This window comes from Leptodactylus fuscus, chromosome 11 (assembly GCF_031893055.1).
Source record: "Leptodactylus fuscus isolate aLepFus1 chromosome 11, aLepFus1.hap2, whole genome shotgun sequence".
Taxonomy (NCBI): Eukaryota; Metazoa; Chordata; class Amphibia; order Anura; family Leptodactylidae; genus Leptodactylus; species Leptodactylus fuscus.
The window spans coordinates 25,104,143-25,121,582 of NC_134275.1; the positions used below are offsets into that span (position 1 = coordinate 25,104,143).

The 17,440-nt window shown below is 40.8% G+C and overlaps 1 protein-coding gene across 1 annotated transcript in view; it reads right to left on the reverse strand.

Moving 5' to 3' along the window:
• Positions 1 to 3,121: 3,121 nt before the first annotated feature.
• LOC142184490 (rho GTPase-activating protein 6-like) overlaps positions 3,122 to 17,440 on the reverse strand; it is a 57,028-nt gene continuing 42,709 nt past the window's right edge. Inside the window, exons 7-12 of the mRNA XM_075259380.1 lie at positions 16,772 to 16,922; positions 9,496 to 9,644; positions 8,814 to 8,978; positions 6,129 to 6,226; positions 3,521 to 3,630; positions 3,122 to 3,394 (exon numbers count right to left, since the gene is read on the reverse strand). Coding sequence (XP_075115481.1) covers positions 3,258 to 3,394; positions 3,521 to 3,630; positions 6,129 to 6,226; positions 8,814 to 8,978; positions 9,496 to 9,644; positions 16,772 to 16,922 — 810 coding nt within the window. The 3' untranslated portion in view covers positions 3,122 to 3,257. The remainder of the gene's footprint in view (positions 3,395 to 3,520; positions 3,631 to 6,128; positions 6,227 to 8,813; positions 8,979 to 9,495; positions 9,645 to 16,771; positions 16,923 to 17,440) is intronic.

Sequence of the window (17,440 nt, forward strand, 5' to 3'; positions counted from 1 at the left end):
GACACTGGCACTATATGGCAGTAGCAAGAAATGAGGGTATTTGTATTCCCAATATATTCTTTGAATTCCCAGTCAGACAATGGCACTGTATACCAGTAGTAAAAATTGTGGGTGCACGTAACCCCAATATATTCTTTGAATTACCAGTCAGAAACTGGCACTATATGGCAGTAGCAAGAAATGAGGGTATTTGTATTCCCAATATATTCTTTGAATTCCCAGTCAGACAATGGCACTGTATACCAGTAGTAAAAATTGTGGGTGCACGTAACCCCAATATATTCTTTGAATTACCAGTCAGAAACTGGCACTATATGGCAGTAGCAAGAAATGAGGGTATTTATAACCCCAATATATTCTTTGAATTCCCAGTCAGACAATGGCACTGTATACCAGTAGTAAAAATTGTGGGTGCACGTAACCCCAATATATTCTTTGAATTCCCAGTCAGACACTGGCACTATATGGCAGTAGCAAGAAATGAGGGTATTTGTATTCCCAATATATTCTTTGAATTCCCAGTCAGACAATGGCACTGTATACCAGTAGTAAAAATTGTGGGTGCACGTAACCCCAATATATTCTTTGAATTACCAGTCAGAAACTGGCACTATATGGCAGTAGCAAGAAATGAGGGTATTTGTATTCCCAATATATTCTTTGAATTCCCAGTCAGACACTGGCACTATATGGCAGTAGCAAGAAATGAGGGTATTTGTATTCCCAATATATTCTTTGAATTCCCAGTCAGACACTGGCACTATATGGCAGTAGCAAGAAATGAGGGTATTTGTATTCCCAATATATTCTTTGAATTCCCAGTCAGACAATGGCACTGTATACCAGTAGTAAAAATTGTGGGTGCACGTAACCCCAATATATTCTTTGAATTACCAGTCAGAAACTGGCACTATATGGCAGTAGCAAGAAATGAGGGTATTTGTATTCCCAATATATTCTTTGAATTCCCAGTCAGACACTGGCACTATATGGCAGTAGCAAGAAATGAGGGTATTTGTATTCCCAATATATTCTTTGAATTCCCAGTCAGACAATGGCACTGTATACCAGTAGTAAAAATTGTGGGTGCACGTAACCCCAATATATTCTTTGAATTACCAGTCAGAAACTGGCACTATATGGCAGTAGCAAGAAATGAGGGTATTTATAACCCCAATATATTCTTTGAATTCCCAGTCAGACAATGGCACTGTATACCAGTAGTAAAAATTGTGGGTGCACGTAACCCCAATATATTCTTTGAATTCCCAGTCAGACACTGGCACTATATGGCAGTAGCAAGAAATGAGGGTATTTGTATTCCCAATATATTCTTTGAATTCCCAGTCAGACAATGGCACTGTATACCAGTAGTAAAAATTGTGGGTGTATATAGCCCCAATTCTATTGCTAGGGGACTTGCAGGGTATTTCTGGGGTGAAGGTGGGGGGGCACACCGTTGGAACGGGTATCGGGGTATATATCGGGTATACGGGAATACACTGACAGTGTATTCCATTCAGGATCCTGGGAAAGCTGGGTTGCGGCGATTGAGCCCGTCAGTGCCACGTTACACTGACAAGCTTCTCCCTGGAATTTAGCTCTTATAAGAGCTGTTGGTTGTCTTCTCCTTCCTATCCTAGCCTGTCCCTGCCTACCCAGAATCTAAGCCCTAGCTAGCTGGACGGAAACCTCCGTCCTCGGTGAATTGCAAGCTCAGAATGACGCGAAGCTGGGCGGCGCTGTTCTTTTAAATTAGAGGTCACATGTTTTCGGCAGCCAATGGGTTTTGCCTACTTTTCTCAACGTCACCGGTGTCGTAGTTCCTGTCCCACCTACCCTGCGCTGTTATTGGAGCAAAAAAGGCGCCAGGGAAGGTGGGAGGGGAATCGAGTAATGGCGCACTTTACCACGCGGTGTTCGATTCGATTCGAACATGCCGAACAGCCTAATATCCGATCGAACATGAGTTCGATAGAACACTGTTCGCTCATCTCTAGTGTCTAGTGGTTATAAAAGGTCATAAAACCCTTTGCCTGATTTAACCCCTCTTGGAGAGTGTTGAAGGTCATCATGAGTTTAATCTCCCATAAGCGGCGATCTTTTTTGTTTCTAAAATTCCCTCTTAGTACCAGGATCTTCATATCCTGGGTCATATTATGATTTTCATTGCAGAAGTGTTTTGGCACAGGGAGGTCCAGTCTCTGTTCTCTAATCGTATGTCTGTGTGAGTTCATCCTCATCCTCAGTGTCTGTCCTGTCTCACCTACATACAGGCCCCCAGGACACTTAGTACACAATATCAAATACACTACATTAGGTGTGCTGCAGGTGAAGTTACCTGGGATCTTGTAGTGTTGATCTGTGAGGGCAGGTTTTGCACCTTTTCTGTCCACATGGAAATGTTCCTTTGTTAGTTGGAGGTGACAGTGAGCTGCTAATAATCATATTCCTGAGGTTTGGTGGCTGTCTGTAGCACAGGAGAGGGGGGGGTCTGGGAATATGGATTTTAGACGGTTGTCTTTTTGCAGTAGTGGATGTAATTTGCGTGTAATTCCTCTCAGCGTCTCCAGGTGGGGGTTATATGTGACCACCAGGGGCAGCCGATTGTTCTCTTGTTTGGTATTGTATTTTAATAACTCCGATCTTGGTATTCTCGTGGCCCTGTTAATTTGGTTTTCAACTGTTCTTGGATGGTAACCCTGCCTCAAGAATGTGTTTTTGAGGCCTCCAATGTGCTTGTCTCTGTCCACCAAACCAAATTTACATATTGTTTTCCATCTATTTTACATCTAACACTCCATTTCTCTGTGTATATATATGTCTAACTTTAGAAATTGTGTTATACCATCCTGATGAAGAGACCTCTATAGAGTCTCGAAAGCTTGATATGTCATCAAAAAATTTTTTAAGTTAGCCGTTAAAAAAGGCATCAACCACTGAGGACTTCTCTCAAAAAATTTCTTTCATTTCATATCCAGTGGCTAACACGGTACAAAGACATTTTTTCTTATACAGGAAAGGTGAGTATGAGTGTTTTTTTATTTTGTACGCACCTACCCTAGACCTTATAGGTATAATACCAACACTTCCTGTTTGGACCATGCAAGTTTGGTCCAAAACTGAAACTTGTGGGTGAACCTCACAAATACACGCATAACAGATCTCACGAGGTTTGCACATCAATACTTAGTACCATAGAGTAGGTATTATTCATAATAAGGAAAGTATTGTTATGGTGCAGGACAAGATGATCCTCAAGTGAATATTGGCAAGAAACAAGGCAAAACTGGCAGAGAGCTTTTCGGAGGTGTGTCAGCCGGAAGTAGAGTCAGATCCTCCTGGGAACGGGAAGGGCGGCGTTTGCATAGAGGCACAGAACTGTCTAGAAATCCTGTAAAGCAACATCATTAGAAAGGTAAAATATGAGAGATATAGGCTAAGACAAACTAAATATCACAGCAAATAAAGCAATCGTAGTCTTGGCTATTGGTTTCACTTTACATTTGCTATATCTCACCTGATCGTTCTCTCAGGAAGTGCATTACAGATGAAATGGGATTATGAGGACCCAATGACGTACCATGCATTCTATACTGCTGCTTATCTTCACTTGTACCAACCTTGTCCCTATACAATATATAAAGTAGAGACAGATTAATAAATTACACGCTATCACATTTCTGTAGTAATGCCCAGGCCGGCAGAGTCCTCTATCCAAATATGCCAGTTGTTAGTCTGTTGTACTTGTGTATTTTGTGTTTTGTAAACCCCTTTTCAACTCTAAAGCCCCATGAAATTAATAGTGCTCTAAAAATAATAATACCGTATATACTCGAGTATAAGTCCTTTCCCTAGAATACATATAAAAGTAGAAAATTACTGTGAAACACATACACATTATGGCGGGTTCACAGCAGTGTCCAATCTCCGTTTTGCAGGTTTCCATTTCCTGCCCGAGAAACTGGACAGGAGACGGAAACCAGCAGGCAGTTTTCAAACCCATTCATTTGAATGCCTGTGTCTGAGAGTGCCCGGTCTACTGAATATAGGGTATCTGCAGTGCTCCTATTCCGTCAGGAAGGGGTTAATAGGAGCACTGCAGATACGCTATATTCAGCCAGACTGAATTCCAAGTGGGGGGAAAAAAACAGTCCTCAAGCTCAGGGAAGGGGCAGACAGACAAACAAAACACCCCCTCCCCTTCCCCAGCAACTACTGCACCCAAAAACTCAGGCCATTTTAATTTTTGAAATTTTCCAGTAGCTGCTGTATTCCCCCCCCCCTTGGCTTATTTTTTTTTGGTAAAATTAGGGACCTCGGCTTATATTCAGGTCGGTTCATACTTGAGTATATACGGTAATAATTCTCATGGTGATCCCCTCAAAATATCATGCCATTCTGTTTTCTCTGTGTTGAAGACTGACATTCTTGCCAGGAAGTCGTTGCTTTGACAACTGAATGTAAAATGTAAGGGCGCGGGTGTGACACACTGTACCTGGATGTTATCAGTGCTCTCAATTCTAGGGCCACAGATGCTGTCACTAGTAAATAAACTTCAGCTAATTCAACTAATATTAGAACTGCAGGGGTCCAACACTCAGGACCCACACAGTTCTATGGGGCGGCGCTGCAGTACCTACACTCGCCACTAAAATGTGTACTGGAAACAAGGAGCGTTACAAGTAAAAGGAGGATTCCAGGAATTATAAATTAATATATTTTTTTTGTTAAGACCTATATAATATTAATTTTTGCACTATGCAATACATATGCATTAAAATACTACCTCTACACTAATTTAGATCCTCAGTAGCCAGAATGCTGTTTTGTTTTTGTTTGTTTTTTAACCATAGTCCCATTGCACAGGGTTATTTTAAGAATTTATCTATCTCTATCCATTAAGAAAAAAAAGTACTCCACCAGCACGTGAAAAAGGCTCTGGCGCAGAGCACTACTTACTCCATACATCCATGGTGGGAGTGGTTTTCTGCCTTACAGCTTGGAGAAGGTCTTCCCATGGTTGATACTGGGCTTAGGCTGGATTCACACCTGTACTCAGTTTCCATTCCTATGCTTGAAAAATGCAAGCAGGACTATTCTCTCCGCATTTTTCAGGCAGAAAGCCAGCGGACCCCATTATAGTCTAAGGTCGGGGCCCCACGGACCGGAAATGCCGCAATTTGCCCACAGCGGAGACGCTGCGGGAAAAATCGCGGCGTTTATACAGTGCAGGCAAAGTGGATGGGCTTCATGCGAATCTCATCCCCACTTTGCGGAAAAGATCACAGCGCGGATTTGCCAATCGCAGAATGTCAATTATATCCCATAGATATAATGTTAAGAGAAAGTACACAGAGGGAAACTCTGTGAACTTTCTCTTAAAAGCGCTGCGGAAAGAACCGCAATGTGTTCACGCAACGGTTATTCCCGCAGCGCTTTAGTTCTAAGGCTGGATTCACACAGGGTTTTTTGGACCGGATTTTGACGCGGGAAGCCACCTCAGAATCTGGTCCAAAAAACCTCTACCGCGGCTAAACACGACCAGATGCCGGTGCAGTGCACTCAGAGTTTTCCGGCATCCAGTTGCAGCATACCGCTCTGGATTAGACCCAAATAAAAGGGCCTAGTTGGGAGGGAGTCTCGCTCCGTGAAATCTGTGTGAAGAAAGGGCAGGTTGCTTCTTTTTTCCACAAACAGGAACAAACCGCTTGCGGAAAAAGGAACCCATTGAATTTGGAGCCAGCTTTTGAGGCAGATTCTACGTCAAAACCGTACCGCAAAAACCTGTGTGAACCTGGCTTAAGGGTAACCGTTTTTTAAGCGGAAAGTGTTTTAGAATATTCAAGTTAAATTCCTGACCTTGACCCTGTTGAGATGCTGTGGCATGACACGATGAATGCTGTGTCCACAAGACATCTTAGAAATATTAAATAACTGAAACAGATCTCCAGATAATTCCAAAGGGTTACTTTACATTTTCTTGCAATGAAACCCGTCTGTCTCATATCTAATGTTTTTATTTTTGTTATATTCCTATGGTTGCACACGCATTGCAGTTTTGTTTTAGAATGTGCATATATCTATATATTGCTCTATCTGTCTTTCAGAAATGTTTTTCCACTTACTCAAAGGCTACAGATTTTTGGCGTAACAAATAGTCTACCACTTCTGGATCTGTCTTCAGCAAACTTATTATAATATCAGCATGTATTTGAGAAGGAATCTGCAAAAACAATAGGTAAAATAGTAAGAAAAAATTATTTAAAAAAACATGTTTAAAAAATATCTAAATTGGTACATAGTATCATAAGTAAAATACACATTATACAGTTATCAAAAGTGGTAAAAAAAAACTTCACATGACCACTTAGTTTGGTGACTCTTGACTGCATACAGTAGGTTCACATCTGCATCAGAGTCTCCGTTGCAGGATCTTGCAGTTAAAATTATGGGGTCACCTATCCTAGTGATTTCTATTGGTTCCAGCAGCTGGACCGGTCTGACATTTTTCACTTATCTAGTGGGTAAGTTTTAATGTGTCACTGTATTTCTGGGAGCCTAGATAAAGCAGGAATGGAACAGTATACACACAGATCAGGTTCTAGATGCATCAGATTTTCTCCTGCCTCTCCCATTACATTTATGAGCTTAGAAAACTAAACAAAACAACTCTAGTAGCAAATATACAAAGAAAATCATAACCCAGTAGTGGCTAAACAATATTGTACCCCTTTAACTTCCCCCTCCATGTTTATCATAGCATGTACGTTGCATAAATACAGTGGAACATGACTCAGTCTCTCAGAGGTAAAATAGTCAAGAAATCAAACATATCCAGCAAAAGTAGGCCTACCGTCAAGTACTAGGGAGTAAGTAAGATGTATGTGAGACACACAATAGGGCTAGAGCTTGCTCAGGTAACCCTGGAGTAATCAGCCATCTCCCCCATAAGGTCTCAAGCTTAGACGGAGCTTTAAAGGGGCGTTTTAAAAAGTTCTTTTAGTGCTATTAATTGGTTAAAAGTACACCCAAATACTTTTGGCACTGTTTTGAGTGATTTCTGGGTTTCTCTGGGAGCTCCTGGTATTTTCTGCATTTATTTACATGGTGTTAGCTTCCTACTATGTAAGTTCATGTGTACTTTCCTCACTACATCCATGTCACTGCTCCCCCCTCCTCTCTCACTCCGTTACACTCCCCTCCCAGTCTGCCTAGTTAAGATACACTAAACTATCCTGCACACTACTAGGCTCTCCCCGTCCCCCATCTACCTAGCTAATCTATGCTAAGCTATCCAGACCCACTGCAAGCACGTCTCAAGTAACTAACTAAGCCCACCCCCAAGCATAAGCATTTGAAATCATTTGAATTTGAAGCCACTTGCGTGGTGAAACGCGCGTCAGGGTGCGTACTGGTGTATGATATACATGCAAGGTAATGTCCAATGATTTCAAATGCTTATTCATGTGTCTGTAATACTGCATGAAGATGCAGTTGTCTTGTAGCAATCATTAGTCATGTTTGATTTTTTCCATGTAATAATTTAAAGATATAAAATGATAATCCTTTTCAGCTCATGGTAAAAAATTCCCCCCCCTCTTTTTGCATTTGACTCAGTATTAAGCATAGTATTTTCATGAAAGCCTAATTGCATGTATTTCATTGCACTTATTGTGGGTACACCACTTATCTCTGAATTTATATTTATTATTTATTAATATATTCTTCAATAAATTTATATTTTTTAGAATATTGTTTTCTCTTGTGTGGTAGTTGGCCTGTTCAGGCTGATGAAGTTTATAATTGACATGCTGCGATTTGCAAATCCGCAGCGGCTTTGCAAATCGCGGCGTATCCGCACTGCATTTTTTTCCGCAAAGTGGGCATGGGATTCACATGAATCCCATCCCCTTTGCTTGCACTGTAAAACGCTGCGATTTTTCCTGCAGCGTCTCCGCTGTGGGCAAATCGCGGCGTTTACGTCCCATGGGGCCCCGGCCTTAGGCTGGGTCCTACGTTGCAAAAATGCAGAGTTTTGTCCACACCAGCAAAAATACTGTGTTTTAAAGTGGATGGGATTATGGCTAATCCCACCCAAACATTGCAGTAAAAAATCTGCCTGCATTTTTAAAAATCTCGATATTTCAATTATACCTGCGGATACACTAGTGTTTTCCATATAGTTATAATAGGGGCAGAAAGTCATCAGAGGAAAACTATGCAAAAATGCAATGAAAGGGAGCCTTCACACGGAGTAAACGCTCCGCTCATTCTGAACGTAAACTCGTTCAAAATGAGCGGTGTTAAAACAGATCCCTTTGATTTCTATGGGTGCCGGCATACGCGCGCTACCCATTGAAATCAATGGGAGGTTTTTTTACCTGTTGCTTTCAGTGTGATACACGCGTATGCCGGCACCCATAGAAATCAATGGAATCTGTTTTAACGCTGCTAATTTTGAACGAGTTTACGTTCAGAATGAGCGGAGCGTTTACTCCGTGTGAAGACTCTCAAAAACGATGTGGAAAAAAACGTGATGTGTTTCCACCGCTTTTTTTCTGCAGCATCTTATTTATTGACTTTTTTTTTTGCTGTGACTTGTTATGTGGGGCCCCAGTTTTAAGGAACAGGAGAACAGCGTAATAGACGTTGAAAGGAAGAGATCTCCATAATAAGACCTAATACAAAGTTTGTTATATTTAATACACTATTCATTTGTGAACAGTTGTATAACTGAAGGTACATTGTAAATCATCAAAAACAGCCTCACAAGTCGCTGTATAGCTTATAGTAAACTAATATATACCCACTGTGTATATTTCTTGGTAATGCTGTATCAGTGTCTCTGTCACTTTAATTTGAGCTGCGCTGTCCTGGAAGTTTTGCATTTCATTGTCCAAACTTTTCTCATTTTGCAGCAAGTTTGGGCCAAATATAGTTGCAAGGTTAGCAACAGACATTTTATTTCCAGGGACCTGTGAAAATCAATATACAATACATTTGTATGTTCATAAGGAGTGTTAAATACACAGAGAAACTGGAATGCATGGCAGGAGAAAAGTTTGAATAAATTGTAGATGAAGCACCAATGCAAGCAAAACAGAAACCCACACAAGTTTAATATTCTGTGTGGATTTATTTTTTATATTTATATTTGTTAGAACTATTCCCGTCCGCAATCAGAGATTTAAAGCTGACTACCTGCATCTACCATAAGAGGGCGCTCAGGAGTTAACTATAGAAGACCTCTTGTGCAGGCTAGCATGTTATCTTACTCATGTCTAAATAGGGAGCTCAAGACCTCTATTCAATTGGTCTCTCGATACTAAAAAACTAGGGGCACACTGGGTGCTCACTGGTTACCCTGAAATAACAATAGATCACAGGATTCCTAGTAATCAGACTCTTCAGTGTTAACCAGAAGTCTTGCTGTACATCAAATAAAGATAATTATATTGTCTAGTAATACAATGACTGCTACAATATACCCACCTGCTCTCCTGTATGGCTAATAGTGTCTTTTTCATACAAAGAAACCTTGTGGAGAAGTTGTAAGATCCGGAGTAGTGTGTCAGCATTACATGGGGGCAGGGTACATACCAGAAGCTGCAGAATATGCAACCGTTTGTCAGGATTCATATCTGCCAAAAAAAAATATAAATATTGCAATAATAAATATTACATGAAATATTTTATTCTTCTAGATACTCATTTTAAGTACACTCACAGTATATGCTGATGTAGTGGGTGCATATGTTACATACTGTATGTTAAAGAGGTTCTATATACAAACAGCTGATTTGTATACAAAGTTGATTTTCTCGCAGCAAGACTTCACTTTGACACAGAAGGGGATGTTTGCTATACCACTAACCATTCCTACAATAAAGCCTGATTCACATCTGCCTTTGGTATTCCGTTTGGGGAGTCCGCTTGGGGACCCCCGAACGGAATACCGAACACATTAAAAAGCGGTGAGCAATGAAAGCACATGGACTCCATAGACTATAATGGGGTCCGAGTGTTTTCCGCGTGGTCTCCGCACGAATCATATGGAGAGGAAAGTAGTTCTTGAAGTATTTTTCTCTCCTCATATTCGCTCCAGATCTGTGAGGAATATCAACATTAAAATGGGTCCAAGGTCTTCTTAGTAGATAGTTCTTATGGATTCAGAAATATTGGGCTTTAAAGTTCCCTTCCCACTATGAAAAACTGGTGTTTCACATGCTGGTCTTAATGTTAAATGAACTGGCGTAAGATGTGCCAAATTTATTAAGAGATGCATGCCTCTTGATAAATTTGACGCAACTTTTGGCTGTCCGAACATCACAAAATCTATGGTAGCTATGAGCTGGAGCAGGTTTGTGCAATAATTTGCACCAATTTCTATATCTGACAGGCTGCGAGAGGTCTGACTCCCTCCTGTTAAACTAAACTCACTATTAATATCACTTTTAAAATGTGCCAAAGATAGTAGCAAGGGAAAAAAGGTTTTTTTTTAAAGTCCTTGATAAATTCACAGCTAGTTTTAAATAGATGTATTTATTCATGACAGGGACCAGGGAGCGCTGCTCTTATCACACTACACATGTCTTGCCTTGTAAAACTCACTTCCCTTTACAACCTTATTTTTTCTGTTCAGTGATTCAGCTAGTTCTAGTCTCCAAACTGGTGGTGTGAAAATACTGACCAGACAGCAAATACATGCCTATCTTTACATTCATTTACTCTCTCTCACTCATGGTAAGCTTGCAAACTGTATATTTACAGAGGGTTATGTACAAAAGCAGCAAAAAGTAGCCGTGGCGGATATATATAGAAAGTATATCGAAATATGGATGGCCCTCCTAATTATAATAGCATTTGTAGTAGCTAATAACCTTGAATGAATAAGACCTGACACATAAATTAGCCTGCTACTACTGGTGCTCAGTGTCCAAAGGAATCTGAATGAAATAATAAAGAAAAACTGGGACTAATAGTAAGCACTGAAAATGGTCATTCATTGTAAAATCAGAATCCATTTATTAACCTTTTCGCTGCCAAGGGTCTCTGGAAATTTTGCACCTCCAGTAGCCAGAGCAATTTTCACAGTTTTGAGATGGACAAATCAAACCTAAATTGCAACATTAAAAAAGCATCCAACCCCCCCCATACCTATATATTTTCTTAAAGTAGACACCTGCAGCATTGTCAGAATGCCACTTGGTACTGTATACGAACAGGCACCTTCATGCAATTTTGATTTAAAGTGAATGTTTTATGAAAAAATGCAAATAAATGTATATTAGTTGTTAAAAGCGGAACCAAATAAAAAATTAAATGCACCAAACCTCCTAAAAATAAGAGTTCAACATGTGCAGAGTTCATACATATCACTATGGCCTGAACCCGCATGCACGTGTCTTCAGAAAATCGCTAGAACTGGAAGGAACAAAATTCTGCTTTGAAGCTGGAAATGTTAAAAAAGTATCATCCTATAAAATGTAGGGATTACACACTATGAAAAGTAAATGAACCCCTAAACCCTATATATTTTTTGAAAGTAGACAATCTGAAGATTACAAATGTCTTAATGGGTCATCGATAGCCACATCGACCTTCATGCAACTTTGCGACCAACACAAATAATTTTTTGAAAAAATACGCTAAAACACATATTTGCACCTAAAACTCCTGTTTAATCTCACATTCATATACAAAATACTTTTAAAATAATAGCTTATGGTGTATACAATGTGTATATATACTATATGTACCACAAACATCAACTACAACAAGAGCTCGGACTCCCAAAAACACGAATACAGAAGACAAGCAGGATTTTGCTGTTGTTCACTAATATGTTAAAAAGCTATACTGCACCTACCAAACTGTGACTGTGATATCAAAATCTAACTTTTTTCAGAGTACACAGCATAGCGTATATAAAAACACAATTTAATAGTTTATATATACAACCACCTTCATTCAACTTTGCGCAAACAGTGATTGCTAGCAAAAATTGCGCAAAAATTCAAATTTGCCACTAAAGTGCGGCTCAAGAAATCCCTTTCTGCAAACAAAATGTACTGTCCATAAAACTGCAATATGTGAGGAGTTCATACATACCACACATGTATATATTTACAGGGGCCGGTGTTAAAGAATCGCCAAAATCGCAGAAATGTGCCATCCCATTTTGTGCATGAAAATTAAATAGGACTTTACATAAAAATGTTATTTTCCATCCCCCTATAATAATTTTAGCAATCTATACGTTCATCTCTAGTGATAATCATTATTACTATTATTTTAGTGTGTAACGGACATCACTAGAGACGTATTTTACTGTAGAAAGCTCAGGTATAGACAGGACAGGGATTGGGTGAAATGTAAACTTTATTTGCGACTTTATGTATATGTTGTGTAAGTGTTTGGTGCGACTTTTTTTGGGGGGGCTGTGACCTGGACAATGGTAAACATCTGGGTCACAGTGCCAATAAAGTTCCTGGTTATGTTCAGGAGGTATAACATAAGAATACCCCACTAGAAAAGCTCAGGGGGGAATTACATTATAACTGTATGTGACAATCAGAGACAAATGTATAGTATACGCTCTGATTGGCAGGAGAAGGGTTAATAGGGACAATAGAGTCCCTGCCACCCCCCTCCTGCTGTCACATACAAGTTATGCAGAGAGAGATTGTTTCTGTGTCTCTGTCTCTCTCTCTCTCTGCTGGGCTGCTCCGTGTCCCTCTTCCTTTCTTGTTAGAGATCGCAAATTGCTTGTTTAGACAGGAGGGGGGGACACTTTGGAGCTCTATATCTTTGGACTGCATCAACATATCTTGATGCTTTCAATTGCATTTTAAAGAGGAGAATCTCATCTTTAAAATGATATCAAACACTCGATGATTGGATGTACAGTTTTGGAGCAATTCACTGTTGAAACGCTGTCGGGAATTGAGATCTGCAGTTGGATCTCAATGCCAAATAGTGTTTTCAACAGTGAATCGTTCCAAGACTGTAAGTAAAATCATCAAGTCCCTGGTATCATTTTAAAGATGAGAGTCTCTTCTTTAAAATGCATTTTAAAGCATCAAGATATGTTGATGCAGTCCAGAGATATCTGCATTAGTAGGGAGGACGTACTAAGTACGTCCTCGGCTACTGAAGTGCCACCTTGGGAGCACGTACAGTGTACGTGCCTGGCAGCGAAAGGGTTAATACCATTGATGCTAGGTTCACACTAGCGCCCGGAGTCCGTTCTGAGCTTTCGGAAAGCTGTCAGACCGGGTCCAGCCGTGAGCGCCGGTGAGCGTTTTATGCTCTCCACCACGAAACCGTTTTTTTTAAACCGGACACAGAGTACTGCATGCCTGACTCTGTGTCCAATTTTTAAAAAACGGTTTTGCGGCGGAGAGCATAAAACGCTCAGCAGCGCTCACGGCCGGACATCTTTCAAACCCACCCTGTTTTGTGCAGGAAACCTGCATGAACAGAGACCGGGCGCAGATGTGAACGAGCCCTTACAATAGAAATATTTAAAGTGCATACATCTCCTATAACAAGTGTAACAGGGGAAGAAGGAATGTGACTCCCAATTTAAATAGCCAGCGTATTCAAGTAAGGGCGGGTTTACACCAACGCCCGATCTCCGTTATGCAGGTTTCCGGCTTAAGATGGAAACCTGCATTCACTGTCTGGCAGTGAGCGTCTTTGCTCTCCGCGGCGACTCTGTTTTTTTTTAACCGGACACAAAGTCCTGCATGTCCGACTTTGTGTGTCCGGTTAAAAAAAAACGGTTTCGCAGCAGAGAGCAGAAGTCGCTCACGGCCAGACACTTTTCAAACCCATTCAAATGAATGTGTTTGAAAACTGCCTGCCGCTTTCCATCTCCTGTCCAGTTTCTCGGGCAGGAAACCTGCATAACGGAGATCGGGCGCTGGTGTGAACCCGCCCTAATGCTCTATATATGCGTAAAATCTCTCATCTAAAAACATCACATGTTTTCTGATCTATAATAACATCAACATGGGCCACAAGACAATTTACTGACCCTGATAATGTGACACTACCAACATACAGAAGACGATTCCCTGTATTACATTCAGTTATGTCCTCTGTTTCTGGGCATAAAAAACAGATATCAAGGTGGGCAAAATGACACTTTTTACTGATTTCAATAAGTAACTAATGTTTTTAAAGAGGACCTTTCACGTTCTCAGGGCACATGTGGTGTAATACACCGGTAGAAAGCCGACAGTGTGCTGAATTCAGCGCACTATCAGCTTTCCTGTTTTGTGCCCCCGCTGTAGAGCTATCAGTGCCAGTTCTGTAGCTCTTGAGTGTCAGAAGGGTGTTTTAGACAGTTTGGCAGGAACGCCCTTCCTCACAGTAGCGTCTATTGCACTGTACTGTGAGAGAGGGCATTCATTACCGCCCAGCCAAGACGTTGAGCATTGAGGAATGCCCCCTTCCCTCCTGATAGTACTCGTCTATGGATGAGTACTGGGGAGGCGTTCCTCACCGCTCAGCTTCATGGCTGGGTGGTAAGGAGCACCTAACATGTAACATGTAGTTTGGAGCCTGTCTTGTTCCTGGTAGCTGTAACAATGTTGCTGATGTTCTTTCTCGCTTCCAATAGCATAATTTCAGGGGCACGAATCATTGGGTGGACAAGGAGAGGTTTGCTTGTCCCTTCTTCCAGTGAATTCTACCAGAGAATTGCTGTCCATATTATTTGGTTGAAAGACATCGACTCGATAGTGCTCAATACTATTCCCTTTTCACCCTCATAGTGACTATCATATTTGTCTAGGCTGCGTGAACACGTAGTATCAGTACACATTCTGTTAGGAGTGGTGCCACAACTACCAATGGTGCTGATTTAGGGAAATCAGACATTTCTAGGTGCTATGTTTGCCTTCATTTATTGACTTGATAACTAATTTTGTCTCTAATTTTCAGGTTTTTGAAGACTGTGTATCTGGCTGATCGGCCATTCATACAATGGGCATCTCAGAGAGCTTCTTGTCATCCAGGAGGTTAAAATCTGGGTTTTACATATAGGTATTATACAGCAGAGACACGGTGCTAATGCCCAAAATCAGTGCCCGTACTACTTGCGGGCATTACAGAGAACCTTTCATGTCCTCATCAATGTGCAGAATTATATACAACTAAAAAGCTGTCCGTCTGCTGAATTCAGTGCACTGTGAGCTTTCCTGGTATGTGCCCCAGTTCTGGAGATATATTGGTTCCATTAATTTTGCCACCAATATCTCCCCACTGTCAGGAGGGCCTTACAGCCAAGCTGACCAAGGCTCCATTTTGCCATGGATTGCTGGCCCCAGGAGTGAGATCTGGGGCCTATTGAAGGCTCCAAGCCTTGTCTGCCATTCATTTGTATGGCAGGCTACTTTACACAGCCTATCATACAAATGCTGATATTTTGCAATGCATTTGCATTGTAATGCATTGCAATTCATTAGCATTATAACAATATTCAATTAACCCTATAATATTCAAGAACCGCTAGGGTATCTAAATAAATGCAATTAAAATAAATAGCTCAAATCAGCCCCTTTTCGCTAAAATAAATATAAAAGTTAAAAATTACTGGCAAACATATACACATTAGGTATCCCTGTGTCAGAAAATGCCCAGTGTACAAGCTTATAAAAATATTTTTCCTGTATAGTAAATGCCATAAAAATCACTGTTTCACCTCTGATAAAAAAAAACTGAATAAAAAGTGATCAAAGCAATACACATTCACCAAAATGGTATAACTAAACAGTACAACTGGTCCCGCCAAAAAGACGCCCTATGCATCCGCCTCCATAAAAGTATTCCCAAACATAGAATACAGATGACATGTCATTTAGGCTGCAGAGTGAAATAAAAACCATGAAAAAGAAGCCCGTAACACAGTCGCACAAATGTCCTTCAAACATTAAGACCTCATATGGCTCTAAGGCTGCCTTCACGCAGAGTAACGCCGGGCTCAATTTGAGCTTATTTTTTACAGGCGTAGAAATCCGAGGGTCGCGTTAACGTTGCATTTACGTGGCTTTTTTTACTATGAGTGCATACGCGGCGTTTTTTTGCACGCGAGCAAAAAACGCCACGTATGCGCGCATAGTAAAAAAACGCCGCGTGAATGCAACGTTAACGCGACCCTCAGATTTCTACGCCTGTAAAAATAAGCTCAAATTGAGCCCGGCGTTACTCCACGTGAAGGCAGCCTTTAAGAGCGGAAGGGAGAAGTCAGAAACGAAAATTGAAAAATGCCTGCTGCAGGAAGGGGTTAATATTTAGAGAACTTACTCGTCTTCTTACAACATCTTTGCAGTCGGACCACCAATATTTTAAAATACCCTAAAATTTAGTTTGCCAACAGTTTTGGAATTATGAATATGGTTATTGCTTATTTACTGTGTGTTGAATTTATATTGTATAGCATAAAATAACTTCTTGTCTTTATTTATTTATTTTTTTAATATAGTAACTTCTCCGACATTTTTGAGAAACAGTATACTTATTGTAGTATGACACCTGTGCCAGAAAAGACACAAAAGTTTCAAGAAGAGGTAAATATCAAGCAGCGGGATACGGCATGTAAAATAATAAAGTAGAGAAATAAATGGCTTTGATTATGCATAGGTGCTTTGTTTCTTCTGGTATTTGCCACCCAGCCTTAAAATTTCTAATATAGTAATATATTACTATGGTTTAAAATAATGATACAAGAATTTGCATACACATGTAGATACATATTTACCAGCAGTTTGTATAAATGCTGTGTACAGCTGCCAAGGTAGAAGGGGCTCCTTTAAGTCTCTTAGAAATGCCTTGAATACTGCAGAAACATCATGAACACAGGTATCTTCCCCAAGAAGCATATCTCCAGAAATGGCAAATTCTTCCCGCAGCTATAACAGAAATACTACAGATAGTTTATTATGAAAAAAAAAAAACATTTCTGTGACATCTACAGTTCCATCCTTGGCAAACTATGAATTTAGTTAAAGAGGACTTTTCATCAGATTGGGCACAGGCAGTTCTATATACTGCTGGAAAGCTGACAGTGCGCTGAATTCAGCGCACTGTTGGCTTTCCCGATCTGTGCCCTGGGTAAAGCGCTATCGGTCCCGGTACCGTAGCGCTTTACAGTCAGAAGGGCGTTTCTGACAGTTAGCCAGGGTTGCCCTTCTGCCCAGCAGCGCCTATCGCGCTGTACTATGTGAGCGGGGAGGAACGCCCCCTCCCTCTGCTCACACAGCTCGTCCATAGATGAGTATTATCAGGAGCGGGAGGGGGCGTTCCTCCCCGCTCACACAGCACAGCACGATAGGCGCTGCTGGGCAGAAAGGCGTCCCTGGCTAACTGTCAGAAACGCCCTTCTGACTGTAAAGCGCTACGGTACCGGGACCGATAGCGCTTTACCCAG